The sequence below is a fragment of the Opisthocomus hoazin genome, chromosome 2 (genome assembly GCF_030867145.1).
Source record: "Opisthocomus hoazin isolate bOpiHoa1 chromosome 2, bOpiHoa1.hap1, whole genome shotgun sequence".
Lineage (NCBI taxonomy): Eukaryota > Metazoa > Chordata > Aves > Opisthocomiformes > Opisthocomidae > Opisthocomus > Opisthocomus hoazin.
The window spans coordinates 71,489,895-71,506,502 of record NC_134415.1 but is presented as its reverse complement, the minus strand read 5'-3'; the positions used below and the strand labels follow the sequence as shown (position 1 = coordinate 71,506,502).

At 46.1% G+C, this 16,608-nt stretch overlaps 2 protein-coding genes across 3 annotated transcripts in view; one reads left to right on the top strand and one right to left on the bottom strand.

The window, feature by feature from the left end:
- The window catches only part of TPD52L1 (TPD52 like 1), a 59,340-nt gene extending 54,307 nt beyond the window's left edge, over window positions 1-5,033 (top strand). For both annotated transcript variants that reach the window (XM_075414115.1, XM_075414114.1), the window contains one exon: window positions 3,244-5,033. In XM_075414115.1, coding sequence (XP_075270230.1) covers window positions 3,244-3,375 — 132 coding nt within the window. In that variant the 3' untranslated portion in view covers window positions 3,376-5,033. The remainder of the gene's footprint in view (window positions 1-3,243) is intronic.
- Window positions 5,034-7,656: 2,623 nt separating this feature from the next.
- HDDC2 (HD domain containing 2) lies at window positions 7,657-16,268 on the bottom strand. Its single transcript, XM_075414116.1, has 6 exons — window positions 16,102-16,268; window positions 15,392-15,513; window positions 14,338-14,440; window positions 12,009-12,077; window positions 9,003-9,141; window positions 7,657-7,798 (listed from the first exon to the last, which is right to left on the bottom strand). Exons 1-6 carry the CDS (start codon window positions 16,165-16,167, stop codon window positions 7,704-7,706), a joined length of 594 nt encoding a protein of 197 aa, XP_075270231.1. The 5' UTR covers window positions 16,168-16,268; the 3' UTR covers window positions 7,657-7,703.
- Between the last annotated feature and the right edge of the window lie 340 nt (window positions 16,269-16,608).

The window sequence follows — 16,608 nt, the reverse complement described above, 5'->3', positions numbered from 1 at the left end:
CATTGCTCGACCTCACTGTAGGAGAAATCATTCATGCAGTGGGGTGCTGGGGCTGTTAGTCTGGACAAGAGGAGGCTGAGGGGGAACCTTATTGCTCTCTACAACTACCTGAAAGGAGGTTGTAGTGAGGCAGGTGTTGGTCCTTTCTCCCAGGTAACTAGTGGTAGGACAAGCGGCAATGGCCTCAAATTGCATCAGGGGAGGTTTAGTTTAGATATTAGGAAAAATTTCTTTACTGAAAGAGTGGTCAGGCATTGGAACAGGCTCTCCAGGGAGGTGGTTGAGTCCCCCATCCGTGGAGATATTTTAAAAATGAGTAGATGTGGCACTTCGGGACATAGTTTAGTAGGCATGGTGTTGTTGGGTGGATGGTTGGACTCGATGATCTTAGAGGTCTTTTCCCACCTTAATGATTCTATGAATTCCTGTCTGTTGCAGTCAGCTGTATCACTTGCTTATCTCTTTATGCTGCTTCTGCCCATTTAGATAAGGGATGCAGCTCATTGGAACATCTGAGGTGGACTTTTTTTTTCCATTTTTCACCACTGACAAGTTAGAAGAAACTACACAGGAGACGTGCGGCACTTCTTGTACCCATTTAATCATTCAGTCACTAAACCTACCCTTAGGGCTTTCCGTAGGACTTGTATGTCCCAAGTTTGCTTGTAGACTAGACTCCACAGATCCATTCCTCCTACACTTACGGCCATCCTTTGAGGGGGACAGCTTGCCTTTCTTTGAGGGCTAAAGGACAAATGTGAGTGTTGTCCTAGTGATGTCCTTTCTGCATCAGGGTTGGGGTGTCTGTTTCTGGTCACCTCTGTGTCATTCAGCAAGAGGAAAAGTCAATTCAAACTGCACATCTCTGAAGACCATTTCTTCTCACAGTGATCTGCTTAAGGAGCCTGATGTTATTTCGCTGATTAAAGAAAGGCATTCTTCTAGAGGAGACTATTTGTCATGCCAGCTCTTAGCCTGTCGTGTGGTCAGGGTGCTCTTAGATCATCCTTTAAGGACTCTTTAGTTAACCAGGATGAAACAAAAAGTCTTGAGTCTGAAGTTGTCTTCCACATCCTGTGAAACCTTCATTGTCCATCTTTACTGGCAAAGACCCTGACATTTTCTGAAATATTTTGTCTGTATTCTCCTTCTTTCATTTCTTTGTACAAATGGAGAAAGGAAGGTGGAGTCATGGATCTAGGGTGCCACCAGTGTACGCTGTGGACAACTGGGAATATCTCAGCACCGTTGTTCCTTTTGCCTGCCTCTGTTTCAAGGCTCGCAAGACTAGGAAGACCAGGAGGCAGGGGTTGGGGGAGAAATCATGGGCTATGCCTTCAAATTGAGGATCCTGTTGTGGTCTGAAAAAGTGGAGAACTTGCCAGAGGGACTTCTGACAAAAGAAAAGAACAGCAGTAGCATTATCATCTCCCTCCCGCCCCGTATTAGCTACAGATCATCAGTGGTCCTGCAATGTTCTGTAGTCAGCCAGAGCTGACATTTAGATTTCATACATTTAGAAGTCAAATTTCAAATTAGATTTTGTGTGCTCTTGGAGTTCAGACTTTGGGTTGCAGCTTTCTTAGGAGAGAGTATTAGTTCAGCTTTCGCTGGAAATCGACAGCATCTGGGTGCCCAACACTCTTCAACTTTTCTGAAAATCAGAACACTGATGAATTAAATGTTTGTGTGAATACTGGGGTATTGGCCAGAGACATTCATTAGAGTGACGTAGATGATTCTTGGTTTTGGATGGAAGAGTAGGCAGAAAAGCAAATAGAAAATGAAACTGCATTAATGTTTCTGATTTTGAGGTGTCCAAATTCAGATGCACCTTATCTGAGTCATTTGAAATAGTGCAGGAATAATCTACTTTCACAGTCACTCTGATCAGTCTGAATCAGTGTTCTTTTGATAATTTTAATTGGTAAATAGAAGTCATGAGTTTTGCCAGAAAAACTTAATAGTAGCTTTAGTAGACAGTGGCTGTCTTTTCACTGGAAGTTTTGGGCCTACCAGTGTTTAACAATAACTGAATTTTTGCATTTCTGTTTGCAGAAATCAGTGACGGACCGATACTTTCTGAAAGTCAGCACAGCCCATTAGACTGGATATTGATTTTTACCTCTTGAGATGGGAACTTCTAATAACTGTGACTCAAACTGTCAGAGCAAATATCAAACCTACTACTACCTTATTTTATTGAACTTTCAAGCTAGGCAAGCTCCTGTGCTAGCTGGTGAAGCAGGATTACATAGGATTAATAACCCTTTGGAAACTTAGGACACAAAGTTCATTTAATTACAATAATCTTCCTAAGCATTCAGTGGCTGGCAGGCTGGAAACATACCAGTTTGTCTTTAAGTCCTGCTGCAGTTCTAGGGTGGAGCAAAAAGTTTTGCCCTATTTTCAGGCTTGAATCAACTTTGAGCAGGCATATCAGCAAGCCAAACCACAAAAGGACGTTCTCTTCCCAAGAGAACGCAGTCAAAACAGCTTTGTCTCTTCCTCACTTGGTCTTGACCATTTCCAAATCTTTAGATAAAGCTCTGTCTTCATTAGGAAAACTCTGTCAGAGATTTAGTCATACTGGGCTTTGGTTTAATACTTCTATTTAAAAATTCATTAAAATGAAGCACTTTGAAAGTGGATGACCTGTGAGCACACTGTCATATGTTTCACTAACGTAATTTGGTATCTCTTCCCCCACCCCCCAAAAATGCTGTGGGCAGTTTATATCTCAGTATTGAGACAGCTACGCGTACCTGAAGAGAGACAAGCTGCTGGTTTTGTTCTTCAGTTACTATAGTCCTTCTCCTGTCCACAATCCCAGTACGGTTTATGAATTTTGAGAGCAGCTGTGTTACCATTGCTGGCGGATGGGCCACTTAACTCAGCAAACGAACCAGTTCATTTTAATACCCATCTCTTACCCAGCCTGTGTAGAACTGGAAAAAAAACAGTGAAACCAGTGTGAGCTACTTAGAGCCTGGTTCCTTTAAACATATGATAAATGCCATTGGCAGATTTTATGATTGCAGCCTAGAAGTTTAGAGATTGGGGGAGGAAAGCAGTTGCTTTATCTGACTGTTTTTAGAGCTTTTGTTCTAAGAAAAACCCAACCCGACATGCTCTCTGCCTGAACAGTTCCCAGCCCTCCATGGCCGTGGGGTGGAATGCAAATAGGACTTGCCACAGCGTGAGCAGAGGAACTCGCAGTTCTCTTTGTTTGCCTTGTTTCAGACCAAGGTTGGTGGGACAAGCCACACGGGGGGGAGTTTTGAAGAAGTTCTCAGCTCTACCGCCCATGCCAGCGCTCAGAGCTCCCTCGCTGGCACCCGCCTCCCCGAGAGCGAAGAGGAGCTCCAGTGTTAGACCGCAGGCCCTCCTGAGCCTCACGCGCCGCTCTGCAGAGACTTGCCCGGCCAGTGGTTTTTAGACGTCCCTTGCCACCCAACTTGTGCAACAAGGTTTTGTCAGCTTTGGAAGATTGCCTCCCTGGCCTTGTGCGTTTCCCCTCTCCCTTTCTGAATTTTGGATGAGCCATTTTATCATCAGGTACTTTGAATACCATAGAAACCAAGTAATTGACTTCTAATGCTCTAAATTCTATGTTAAGTGACGAAAATAGTTTTCATTTTCACATAACTTCCCTCCAACAACCTCCCCAGTCTCTGTTCCTTATTTCTTTTAGTCCACTGCTTTCTCTCTGTTGGTTTCCAACTCCCCTCTCAGTGCCACGTCAGACAGATGGATCCAGAGCTGTGCAAAGATTGCTACTGCCAGGAACAGTCCGTGTACCAGCTGTCTACCCACCACACCAGGTGCCCTTTGCTCAGGAGTGTCTGTACATGATCTGTTTCCTAACAGAATTAAATCACTTACTGTCACAAAAAGTTCTTTCTCTCTCACTGGTACAGTTTGGCATTGCCCTCCACCTGTTGGTCAGCAGAGCTGAGGAGGACAAGAAGAGACACCCAGTTACTGGTACAGAAACTGAACTGATCCCAGCTGCTGATTTAAGATGATCATTGTAGCTGGAAAAGCTTCAGTTTAAAAATCTGTTCCATTGTTTGCGCTCTGTGGTTCGATAAGACTTGACAGGGGAACTTAATTACACAGGGAAGTGGAGCAGAGGGAACTACTTAATAATTTTGCCTACATACCTTCCCCTCAAAAATAAGGGAAGGTGTATTTATGAGCCTCAGTCAAGATACAGCCTTAAGTGAAAGAATGCAAACTCAACAACTGGCTCAAGACGAGCCACAGGTTAGAGAGCCCAGGCCTTCTGTCCGCGTCTCGGAGCTGCTGGCGTGAACCCTCCTGTCTTACAATACACAGGATGAGCAGGCACTTCACTTTTTGTGTCAAATTTTGTTATGTTTCACTCCAGAACATAACTCCACCACCTGCATTGTGTCTGCTTAATCACCAAGAGCCCATCATCTCGGCTTCGCTGCAGCATGTTCTCTTGCATCCTTTTAACTTTTTCTAAAAAAAGAGCAGCACACTTGTGACGCTCTCTTGCTGCCTAGTGAGCACGTGTCAGCCTGCATGTTGCATTACTCAGCTCACCAGACTGAGATAAGCACAACTTTACCAGTAAACAAGATGGAAAACAGCCTGGCTACTTTCCAAATGGATGCGTTTTTTTAAGCATAAGCCAAAGCTTCAAATCGGTGTTAGTGAGTTTGACATTACAGACTGCTTAAAATCTTGCGATGAAACTTGGCTTTAAGTGATTTTTTTTTTCTGTGTGGCTTGTTACAGTTTTCACAAAGTTGGAAGTCCTTTCATAATGTTCTACTGGACGTAAGTTAACTTTGGCCATTTATATCAAATGCCTCTTTAGTGTGATTTTTAGCATGGAAGCAAATTTAATTAGTTTTTTTTAGTACAGTTTTCTTGTGACTGTTAGCTTATTTTGTGGTTTTGTGCATAAACATGACGCTAAGTGAAGATATTAATGGTCACCTCAGTTTGTGTAAACGAAGTTATTGATATTAAAAATAAATTTCTCTCTTACTCTTTTACACTTTGTGATGTTTTCTTTTTAATTCTGTGTATTTACTCGCAATACTGTGCATCTCTGAGCCTTGATCTGTCACAGCAGAGTATCAAGGTGAACTGCAACAACATAATCTGCCCTTCCTACAGTTGCTAAAAGCTGCTCAGTCCCTTGTGCACCTGAAATTCCCCATGGAAATCTGTGGCCAAAGTTTTGAAAATTTTGAGGTTCAAAGGAGAAAAGTAATTGAACCAAGTTCAGTAAAAGTGAAATGCATGGCAGAAAACACCATCTGGGTCTAAAACTGTTGGCCTACTTTTGAGCAGAGCCAGCAGCCAAACAGAGATAAAAAGATGGAATCCAGGCACTGGCACCTTCTACAGGACACTGATTTAGGCCTTATTTAAGTATTTATGGATGTATGTACATATACACATAGAAAAATGCTTCTGGGAAAGCAGTAAATTACTTTTTATTTAATTCATTAAGAGCATAATTTTAAAAGTTTGTGTGAGTATGACTTTGTGGAGGTAGGTTGGCCAGAGAAGCTTCTCTTCCATATAAATCCTGAGATGTTACTGTCATCACAGCAGCTGCCACTATGTGTAGGCTCAGTGCTGATACGACCAGATCAGGAGACAGATGTGGGAGAGGAGATTCCCCCTCGCAGGTCGCCTGTCCGGGGCACGGCCCCCCCTTCCCGACACGTGAACAGTGTGCACCGTACTGCATCAGGCAGTTTGCTGACCTTTCCATCAACCCGTCACCATGGCTCGTGCTTTCCAGTCACACCTCCTCCCGGCTCTTTCCAGCCAACTCCTGCTTCTATTAAAATCCATACTCATTGCACCTGCAGTGAGTAGAACGGAATGTAATTTTACACAAAGTATCTGCCAATTTCTTTAACCAAAACTACCCCCCACCCAACAGACACCCAAGCCATGTCTCTCTGAGGGTAGCGCTTACCTTTCTTGCACCCTGGTGCTGCCGATGGGGGTTCAGCGCTCGGTTCCCCGCAGAACGGCATATCGCCCGCCAGTAAAGCTCCTGCTGCGTTGGAGGAACCAACTGTCCCTGCCGGGGTAGCGCCTGCGCTGCGTTTCTGTCAAGCATCGCTGTAAGGCCGCTTTTCTTGTTTGTGAAGAATGTTCTCGGTTCTCTTCCAAGGCATCTGTAGCTCTCACGCTTGGCATTCAGCACAGACTAACACAGACTATGGTTTGTGCGCACCTCAGGGGAGTAAAAACCACTCTTTGCGATGGGCCCTGGACAAAGCTGGGCCGTCCCCACTCCGCGTCACCCTTGTGGTCGGACAGCTGGCCACCAGTGAGCACTGACCAGCGTCCTATTGCTCCGCGAAGGGCTGCTGCCTCGTGGGACTTCCCACGCCGGGCAGAGGTCCCACGTCCCACCGCGGCCAACACGCGCTGCGGGTTCTGCGCGCTGTGCCAGCCGCTGAGGCAGGCGCTCCCAGCAGAGCCGCTCCCAGGCACTCCGCACCTCGGCTGCAGCACTGGTCAGGGCCCCAGGCGCTTCCAAGCCGGGGTGCCCGAGGCGTGTGCTCGGCTACACCTCCTGCCTCCAGAGGGGGTGGCTGCTGAATTTAGTTTTATGCTGCCTCATTGGACGCGAGGCTGAAGACAGGGAAGCTAGCCCCAGGCCTCTACCGCGTAATTTTTCCAGGTGCAAGCTTTCATTATCTGGTAATTGTGACATTGTCCTCATCTCCAGCTGCACACGCGATGCAACAGTTAGAAGTGCAGATCTTGGCTTCATTATGGCATTTACCACCACTGCAGCTTTAGATGACAACCACGCTGTCCCTTTACATTAGCATATTCCTTCTGCTAAAAACCACCATCTACAGCAGAATCAGTCCCAGCGTGTAACAGCGTGAACAAGGGACGGCCGGCTTTACGCAGGCGTACAGCCGTTTGCGCCAGACTGCGCAAGCTCCAACCTCAGCTGTTCCGTGACTATCAGTCACCCGTGCCAGAGTCTGCACAACTGCCAGCCTGGGGCGAGCGGGGCTCAGGAACACCGACCTTACGGAAATCTCAGCGCCACTCCCTGGTAACACACGTGAGCAGTGGAAAAAACCGTGTGAAAAAATAAATATATTGAGAAAACGTCATTAATTAGATTATCATTTTCATTCACCATCAGTTCTTAAGGCTCACGCACGTCGAAGAAATCTCACCTCTAAGTCTGGCTCTGTCAAGAGCTTCTAGAGAAATGAGCTCGCTGGTCTCGCTTCCGTGTGGCGCAGTGAACAGATACTGGCCCATTTGATGCGGACGGCACTTGAATCCACGCACACAGAAGTCACAGAGCAAGGCCACCCGTCCCAATCAGTGCATTACACGAACAGGTTAGATCGCAATCAGCTAAATTTTAAACTTACTTGAATTTCCCCAGTGGAGAATCTATTTGTAACGGAGACTGCATCAATCAGAGGCTGATTAAAAAAGAGAAAAAAAAACAGACAAACTAATTCTAAGTATTTGGTCACTGACACCACCGCTGATCTGGGAGGCAACCATCCTACCTGCTCCTGTCTAAGCGGTCCTGGGATTCTCAGCAGCGAATGCACAGAAAAAAAGCTGCTGGCAGAATTAGTGATGTTATGGGAGGAAAAACAATGCACAGAACGTAAAACAAAATATTTATTATAGCTACAGAGTTTAGGAACACCTCAGGCATGTGGGTGAGATGCAGCAGCTATTTTTTTATTCCTTTCTGTGTTAATCAGAGATACAAGCTGGAGTATTTCTGGGTGAACAAACTTTCCTGCAAAACAAAAGGGAAAGTTAATTCAAAATTTTCATTTTCCTACGTGTGAAAGGATGGCAGAGAAAGGTTAGCAGTGATGTTGCTTTAGGCTCAAAATAAACACCAAGTTGTTCTTTTAAGAAAGAGTACTCCCATTTCCTCCAACTAGGGAATAACTGAAGAGTAGTTACAGCTGTTTTTCCCCAAACACTTACAAAAATATTTCATGCTCTGCTAAGACACTTAAGAGCTGAAAAAAGGATGTACCCTGGCCAGGACAATCCCATGCTCTGTATCCTGCTGCAGGAAACCATCCCAATTACAGGTGCCCGCAGGGTATACGCTCCGGGCTCTACCGAGATGCTAGCTTTAGTTTCAGTTACTGAGTTCCAGTAGGAAGGCAAAGATGTCAGTTATAGAATCAAGTATTCCAGCTATGCTGATGCTCTACTTTTTCTCCTTCTTCCCTAATCAAATTACTGCATTTTGCAGAGAGCTTATTATTTCCCAGAGGAGTCACCAAAGTACAAATAGGACTTGTCAGGGACTGGGTCAGGTGACTGCTGGCCCTCTCCCTGAGGTTCTCTGTCCCTAGTTTTTTCCCAGGACAGGATGACTTGGAGTCACAGTCCTCTTCTGGTGTTCAACTCTCTTGCTGAAATTACAAAGACTATTATTTTACCTAGTTTTCCTATCCACTATCAGTTTATTTTGGAAAGGATGAAAAGCAGTGGATAAAAATTAACACAACTGCACCTAAAACATTTCACTGAGGTGGTTCTCACACGGACCTTGGGCAGGTCACACAAGACCACACAGCTCGCGCAGGGATAGCAAATTCTGCTTCACCAGCTCATGAAACACTAACAAAGCAGAAACAAGCTGCTGTCAAGGCAGCGGTGAAGAACGAAGCCTCCTTTATACCCCCTCTGATGGTATAGGGAGATCCTTAAAAACATGCAAGCGCAGTGACAGCTGGGCCTCTCTGTGCATGTCCAAAGCGAGGTAAAAGAAACTTGGTGCAAATAAGATTCGGGTTCAACACGTACAAATAAACGTAAGGTACGTTCACAGTCTGCTAAGTTTCCCCACAAATATTTAGGGTATTTGAGCAATGAGTAAAATAACTAGTTCTCACTTGCTCTGAATGTCTATCAGAAAAAAAGGCAATTTATATATTGCACTTCATTTACGAAAGAAAAAAAAAGCCCAAATGTCATACCAGCAGTTGAATCATAAAAATCCTGCAGTCTGCCAGGTGTGTTTTCCAACTCTTCGTACTCAAATGCCTGCAGTATCATCTCACACTGATCCAACTGTTTTACAAACTTGGCTTCTGCAGTACGCTGGTTTTCATATTCCTGCACAGATTTGCAAAGAAAAGAAAGAAATTGCATTGCTCTGAAATGGAGTATCAGAAGCTTTTTATATATCTAGAATTTTCTTCATCAGTACAAACCACTCCATAAATACTCAGTTACGCATTTCACTCTCTTTTTTTAAGATTGCTATTGAACAATCCCCATAAGTACGTGCTAAATCTCTGTGAAATGCAATAGGACTTACAAACACAATTCTTTTGCATACTCTTAACTTAAAAATATACCAAGTGTTTTGACTGAATCGGGGATGATATTGAGACAACCTTACATGATATGCAAGTTAAGTAATAGGTTCCATTTAACAATATTTTCTTTAAGATCTTTCTAAGATCTTTTCAGGCCTGGTTAAAGCTATGAATTACCAGTGTGTGTGCCTATGCATTACCATTACCTATTTTTAAGACCCATTGTGCACTTCTCTCCACCACTTGCTGTTTTTATAAGGACTCGTTCTTTACATTTCTCCTGTCACTCCTTCTTAATCTCTTTGGTCTAATCTGTCTGAGCTGGTTATGTCTTTACTTCTCTCCTAGGAGACAGGTAGGGGAGTTGGTAAGGGGTTTCCTCCCCTTCAGAGTTTAAATCCTGTAATCTCTCTGCTACCTTTTGCCTCTCTCCAGCCACTGTCAGTACGTATTTGTGAGTCATTCACATTTCTGGTCAACTTGAACAATTTCGCTGTCATTTGCTTCCAGTGATGGCTGCAGACAAGTCTGCCATTTCATTTTCTCTTTTCTAAATCTACTGCACTGTATTTGATGTCTCATCAGCTGGTCCTCTCCTGACTTCCAAAACCAACTGCAGAAAGAGACTCCTTTCTGTGCAGGTCACCGTCACCTTGACACCCTTGGAAGGCCTGACCCTATTCATCAACAACGCCACCAACAATCAGACCGGAGCCCGAAGTACACACCGGGCCCATCCATGCGCTGGGAGCCACACAGCCCGCCACGCACAGCCGTCCCGCAGATGAGAGCAGCGCAAGAGCCTGGAGAGTCTTTCCTACTGACCAAAGAACATGGCATCTCCTTCTGCATCTTAACAAGACAACGCTGGCTGCGGGCGTCATCCGCAATGGCAAGGGCCTGGGCTGTAATTCCAGCAGAGCGATGCTCAGATACCTGTGGCGGTCATTTCCCCGTCTGTCACACTCTTAGCAGCCTGTTTGTGCTGATGTTTATTGCTTTACCTTTGAAAGTCAGAAATACAGATTTTGATAGCCATGACTGATTCATATACTACTCTATCTGAATCTGAACAACACTTTGGATTTCCAGTTGCATTTTAATCATTATTTTAGTAATCAATTTCATTTCGAAAGTTTTACCTTCTTTTCCTCCTTTCAATCTGAGCTTTGCCTCGTCTTTAAATTGTTTAAATACTGCTTCTTATCTTCTTAAATCTATTTGTTTCTACTCTTTTTTTTGGCCACCAAAGAGAACAAACTCTTGGCAGCATTACAGAGGAGAACTTCAAGGGAAGGGGAACTACAGCTTTCTGCTTGTAAGGGTCTGTCCCACCTCCAGCAGCTAACTGGGAGTATGAATCTGTTACAACCTCTCTGTGCCATAGAGCCCACCAGACCTTATTCATACCTCAGCTCACAGTAACCTCAAGAAACGTCAGCTATTATACGTGCAACTGTGAGCAGTGCTGAAATAAACACTTACTGTTTCCTCCCTGCGGGTGTTTAAGAGTGCGAAATAACAGTACACTTTGGAAAAACCATAACTGGTCTCTCAAACACCGCAGTCTGTCTTTTAAAATTACTCCTGTGCTTTTGCTCTTGAAAATAAAAAGGCAGGACGGAGCTGAAAAGTGCTGACTTGTTTCCTGTCATGTTTTTTTTTCAAATGTATTCTGGATTAAGTTATAAAGTGAGAATACATTGGAGGCAGCTTTCTGCTCCCTTTCTCCCCTACAGTACACTTACAGGGCGCCCACCAACACTACAGTCCAAAAAACAGTCCTCGTGTGGCTGAAAGGGAAAAAGGGGCAAAGACAAAGGCAGAGCAGTGCAGGAAGGACTTGCTAACAGCGTCAACAGATCTTGTTCCAGCCCCTGTTCAGCTCTGGGCCATAACATCCTTCACTCACAAAAACAAATCAGAGGGAAATGCCTCTGGCTAGCTGAGAGCAGAGTATCACACCAAGTGATCAGAGGCTTCTTACTTTCTGCCATGTTTTTTTTCCTTCTTAAGAAGCACCTAGCTGTTTCACTTAATATAAGACTAGAAGGACTGCATATGAATATCAGATTTTTAGGTTACGCTCGCTGATATGTGGGTTACGCTCATACTGCTGCATTGGAGACTCAATGCAGATAAATCATCCTGAAGGCAGAAGCAAAGAACAAATGATCAAAAGTGTGCATATGTTAAATTATGGTTAATGAGAATGATAAAAACCTAGCATGCTGAAGAACTAACTGCACACTGAACCAGCTCTCATGCAATCATTAAGAGAAGACTAAGGCAAATGAAAAAAATATATGCAAAATACAAGTCCTACAGGACTAATCTTATCTAGCAAAAAAGGGATTTATGTCCAATAGGGCTGGATGTAGAGGACAAACCTTCCTTCAGTTGTACAAGACCTGGACGGGTTCATCTGAAACTCTTGAGAGACCAAAGGCAGAAGCTGGTTATTCTACCAAAGATTGGGGTTTCTTTTCAAAATGGATTCCAAAGTGACCTTCACTCATACCGTTGGCTGTATCTCCCAAGCAAATGAATCTACCTTTTCTGAGGTCAAAATACAGAGATGACGCGGTTTCATAGTTAAACAGGAAGAGGGCAATGGGTTACCCTGAATTTTACCAAAGGATTGAAAGAATGTAGGCTTACTTCCCAGAGTTCATAGATTTCTTTCCTGAGGTCCTCTGATAGAAGCTGGGTCAGTTGTTGCATAGCTGCCTGAAAAAAAAGAAGCCATCTCCATTTATCCATTTTTTGAGCAAGCACATTTTTATTATTATCTTTTTTGAAGAATTAGCTACGTGTTACCAAGTTTGTAGCAACATACACTACACAGCTTATTATTATAAAGTGCACCTGTACATAAATCTGCCAGAGAAGCAGTAGGACCACTCAGTGGAGGATCTTTTCTGGGAGCTGCTTAAGTGAATTGCTAGAAAACAAAAGAAAAGCAACCTGAAAGTGCATCCAGTATCTCCAAGAGTCCAAAAAGAAGCCCAGAGCAAAACAGGCAAGTCAAATGCCAGGGAATTGCCATCAATTGCCAGCTCTGCCTTTCAGATTTAACTAGTGGAGGGAACATTTGAATTTAAGAGGTTATGGATGCAGTTCATAAAAGCAGTTTCAAAATACTAACTCCTGGTGCTGACTAGCAACCGCCCCCTCTCAAACGCTCAACTAGCACATTTCCACCAGCAGCGCTGAGAACAGCCGCTGACTGGCGGGCAGGCAACACAACATAAGCCTTTAAAAATCTCCAATTTTGAAAAACAGAAAAAAAATCCATTTAACACCCTGCAGCAATAAAACACAGTGCTCCCAGACCAAGATACCATTTGTTCAACAACAAAAATGTTGCTACAAGGTCTAATGCAGTATCAAACTGCTGGTATAACCCACAAGCAGGAACTGTTCTGCTTGCTCTTCACGCTCTCGCAGCCCATCAGTCTCATTGCTCGGCTACTTCTGCTGTTTTCCTAGTGACACTAAGGGCTGCTTCCGAAACAGTCAATATCATAGGCAAGACAAAGGTTTTGTGTCATGAGTGTTTCTCCACTTCAAGTGCGGGGTATAGTTTCACAGTACGGCTGAAGAGGATCAGCTGCTCCCCACCAGTGCAGCATGAAGGTCTCACTTCTTCCCACCTCCTTCCAGCCCTGCAGCTCATCAGATTTCCAGGTCAACAGGGCAAAATGACTTACCCAGCAAAAAAAAATAACCCAAAAAACCCCAAAGGAAAAAAAAACCCAACCTTTTTTTTTTTTTTAAATAAAGTTCATCTTCTGCGGTCTTAGCCTTAGTGAGACTACGTGATTAAATTTACTGCACAAGCAGACTTCAGAGTCAGCTCAATGTCAGCTGTAGAGCAAAGGGGAAAAAAGAGAACTCTGCAGCAGAAGCAGCACGCTGATAATTCAGCTCAAGCTACCTCACGAAACCATTACTCTCAGTGTGTTTTTACAACAAAGTACTTTAGAGTCAGCCTAAACATTTAATGCTTGACCCTCCCTTCCACAAAGTCAGCAGCAACGTCCTCACTGAGTGAAATGGGAGCAGAAGGAGCTGCAAATACTTCAAGAAACTTCTGAAACATACTTAGGCATCAAAATACCTTTTTCATTGCCTAAATACAACCGAGAATTCCCTCTAGGCAAAGTTGAAGCCTGATCCCCCATGACAAAACAACCTTTGGAGGCTTCCAGGAAAGAGTTTTTTTGTTTGTTTGTTTAGTGTAAGAACACACTAGGAAGTACATCGAAAAAAAGAAATACTAAAACTGCAGTCAGTAAAGACAGTAGTTCAAGAACACTGAATACCCCTTTGATCTTCAATTTCCACTTTCTTAGCAAAGAGCTTACTCCTGGAGTCAGTCGCAGCCCCCTGAATCCCAAGTTTTAAACAGATAAACACGGGGGGGGGGTGGGGGGGTAAGGAAATAATCACTCCGAGGTTTTTTACACCCTTTGAAGCGCTAACTGCAGCCTCTAAAAAGTTTCTGAGGCACCACGTTGCCCTCTAGCTGTGGCTGGAGGAGTGGTTTACATTTTCTTCAAACAATGCAGCCAACCAGAAACGACAAACCAACAGTTTGGATATGCACGAGGCCAAAAATAAAATAACTCTCGGCACACTGCACTCAGAGACGCAGGACGTGTGCACCTGTGTCTAGAGTCCTGGGCAAATAGCTTAAATAAAGTTCCTGTCACAACCACACGATCTGGCACCACACAATCTGCCACGAACTCTCAGTGCACCCACTCCCGGCTCCCCACCTCTTGGTACGGCTGGTCAGCGTGACTATTTCATGCTACCAAAAATCCAGCTAGTTCAGGAACAAATGGCCAACATGCAGATTACGTCAAAGGTTCTCCTTCCTAACTTTGTACTTGGTGACATCACAAGTACAAAAATCACGAGCTGAAAACTTTGGTCGGTTGTGGCCTATTCGGAGATGTGGCTTTGCACTTTATGTTCCTACCTCTTCTCTCCTGTGTTTCTCCTCTTTCGAGACATTATCTGCAGGAGCAATATCTCCAACAATGCACTCGGCCATGTCGTGAACCAAAGCTAATCGTATGCATCTGACAAGAAGCAAAGACAGAATAATTAGGCTTTCAGCATTTTAAGTTATATCTTTGTATTCAGAAAGCGAAGATACTGCATAATTTATCCCCTTTGTATCTTTTACAGGTTTGGGGGGGGGGGTATTTATTTTACATAACATTTTACATTTCTGTGCTAAGGAAAGTAGTTTCCACCTAGACATGATTTTAATCCCTGATTTCTAGCTACTGCTGCTTATAAATGTAGATTCAATTACAAATAAAGTTTGCACAAGAGCACAGCATTCAAAAATAATGTACTTAGCTTTTGCATGCTTGACTTCCAGAGATTTTGTGATAACTACATTGTATACTTCACACTAATGCTGCAACAGGTAGAAGGTAATCTGATGGGAGTCATCCCAAATTCAGCACGTAATCTGACCCTCACAGCTCTGCAACTGGGTCAGTCTGCAGCAGAACACTCCAAAAAGCCTTCCCTATTTTCATCAGCTCCTGGAGGGACAAAGCAAGCATGATCCCACTCTAGACTGGACAACTCATTCAACACTAATGATGCTTTCTCTTCCGTGCTACACGATTTCTGAGGCTCCTTGCTGCTGCTGAGTGCTAACTACATCTGTCAAAATCCACACAGTGTCTGGCTTTGCTGTTTTTTCCTTCAAGCTGTGTTTTAACTGAGTGTCTTCACCTTGCTTACAGCTTGAGAGCAGGCCTGCTCAGAGCCCCTGCGTTAGCGACTTGCCTCAGCGCGTGGAATTTAGCAGTAGCAGCCTTCAGCCCCTTTCAGCTGTCCAGGCAAACAGCACCCTGTCCAAAGGATGGAGGCAAAGCAAGAGGGCAAAGGATTTCAAACTCCTCCGGTGTGTCTCAGAAGCTCTTCCTCAGGACGACGGCTGTTCCAAGCGTTTTGGTCACGGCTCTCCCACAACATTAACAGGCGGTCACAGTGACCAGCAGCAGTCTCACCTGTCCTTGTTGAGGCTCTTGTCCTCGGTCACCAGGGCCATCATCGCCATCCTGTACATGTGATCGGACACGCTCTCCGGCCTCGCCACGTTCCTGTACACCCACCCCGTCCGCGGCACCCGCTGCGCCAGGAGAACGTCGCAGCAGGGTAAGCGTTAAAACCTCCGCCGGTTTTGGTGGACCTCGCTTCGGAGGCACCGGCAGCAACCCTGCCCCGCCGCCCCTCCGCGCCCCGCTGGGCTCTGCAGCTCCGGGAAGCGCCCGTCCCGGGGAGCCGGCTCCCCCGGGGCTGCGGCCCGGCGGGCTGCCTCCGCGCTGCTCTTCACAGCCGAGGAGAACGCGACAGCACCAGTGCCGCCACCACCACCGGAGCCGCCACCACCACCACAGCCGCCACCACCACCACCCCGCGCCCTCCTCGGCTCGGGCCTCCCGGGCCTTCAGGGCGCTCAGGCCGAGGGGCCGCGCCACTGCCGCCCTCCGCCGGCGCCCCCCTGCCGCAGCCCCAGCACCGGCCGTCCCCGCTTGGCAAGCGCCGCGGCGGGCCGGCGGTCACGGCCCGCAGGCCCCGGCTCTCCGCCGGCCGCCCCGCTGCCAGGCCCCGGCGCCACCAGCCGCTGCCGCGCTCCGGTGAAGGCCGCAGGCAGACCCCCGCCGCCCCGCCGAGGCGGGCCCTTCCCCCGCCCCGCTCCCGCCGCCCCCGCGCTCGCCTTGAGCTGCCCCAGCAGCCGCAGGAAGGGCAGCAGCCCGCCGCCGCCGCTCGCCCCCGCCGCCATCGCCTCCGCCCGCTGCTCCTCCTCCTCCTCTCGCCGGGCCGAGCCCAGCCCGCCCGATGTGTCCTCTCCCGGGGGAGGAGGGAGGCAGTCGCGCAGGCGGGGGTAGCCCGTAGCCGCGGTCAAAACTGATCGTATCAGTGACCTTTAGCATACTTTTTTTTTTTAAACAAAAAACCCCAACAACAGTAAGTAGTGCGAGCGCCTGTAGCTATTCAGAGAAGAGAGGGCGGTTACCGGGGCCGCCGCGCTCGGTTTTAAATTGCCTTGGGGAGTGCCGGTGCCTGGCTGCCGGCGCTGCCGTCACTTTCGCAAGCTCAGTAAGTAACGCGCTGAGCTGCTTTGCAGTCGGTGGCTTTTCAAAACACACTGCATTTCTTTGCTATTTTCATATTGCCAGCGGAAATAGCAGGCAACGGTTTAAATGTGGCGATGAAACTGAAG

Bases quoted from the DNA above. Each gene is read 5' to 3' on its own strand.
- HDDC2 (XM_075414116.1), bottom strand. From the start codon at position 16,167: ATGGCGGCGGGGGCGAGCGGCGGCGGCGGGCTGCTGCCCTTCCTGCGG. The intron at 9,142-12,008 runs GTAAGCCTACAT...AAATCTGTGCAG, and splicing joins AAATCTATGAACTCTGGGAA to GAATATGAAAACCAGCGTAC. The intron at 7,799-9,002 runs GTATGACATTTG...TTTGTTTTGCAG, and splicing joins TTTTTATGATTCAACTGCTG to GAAAGTTTGTTCACCCAGAA.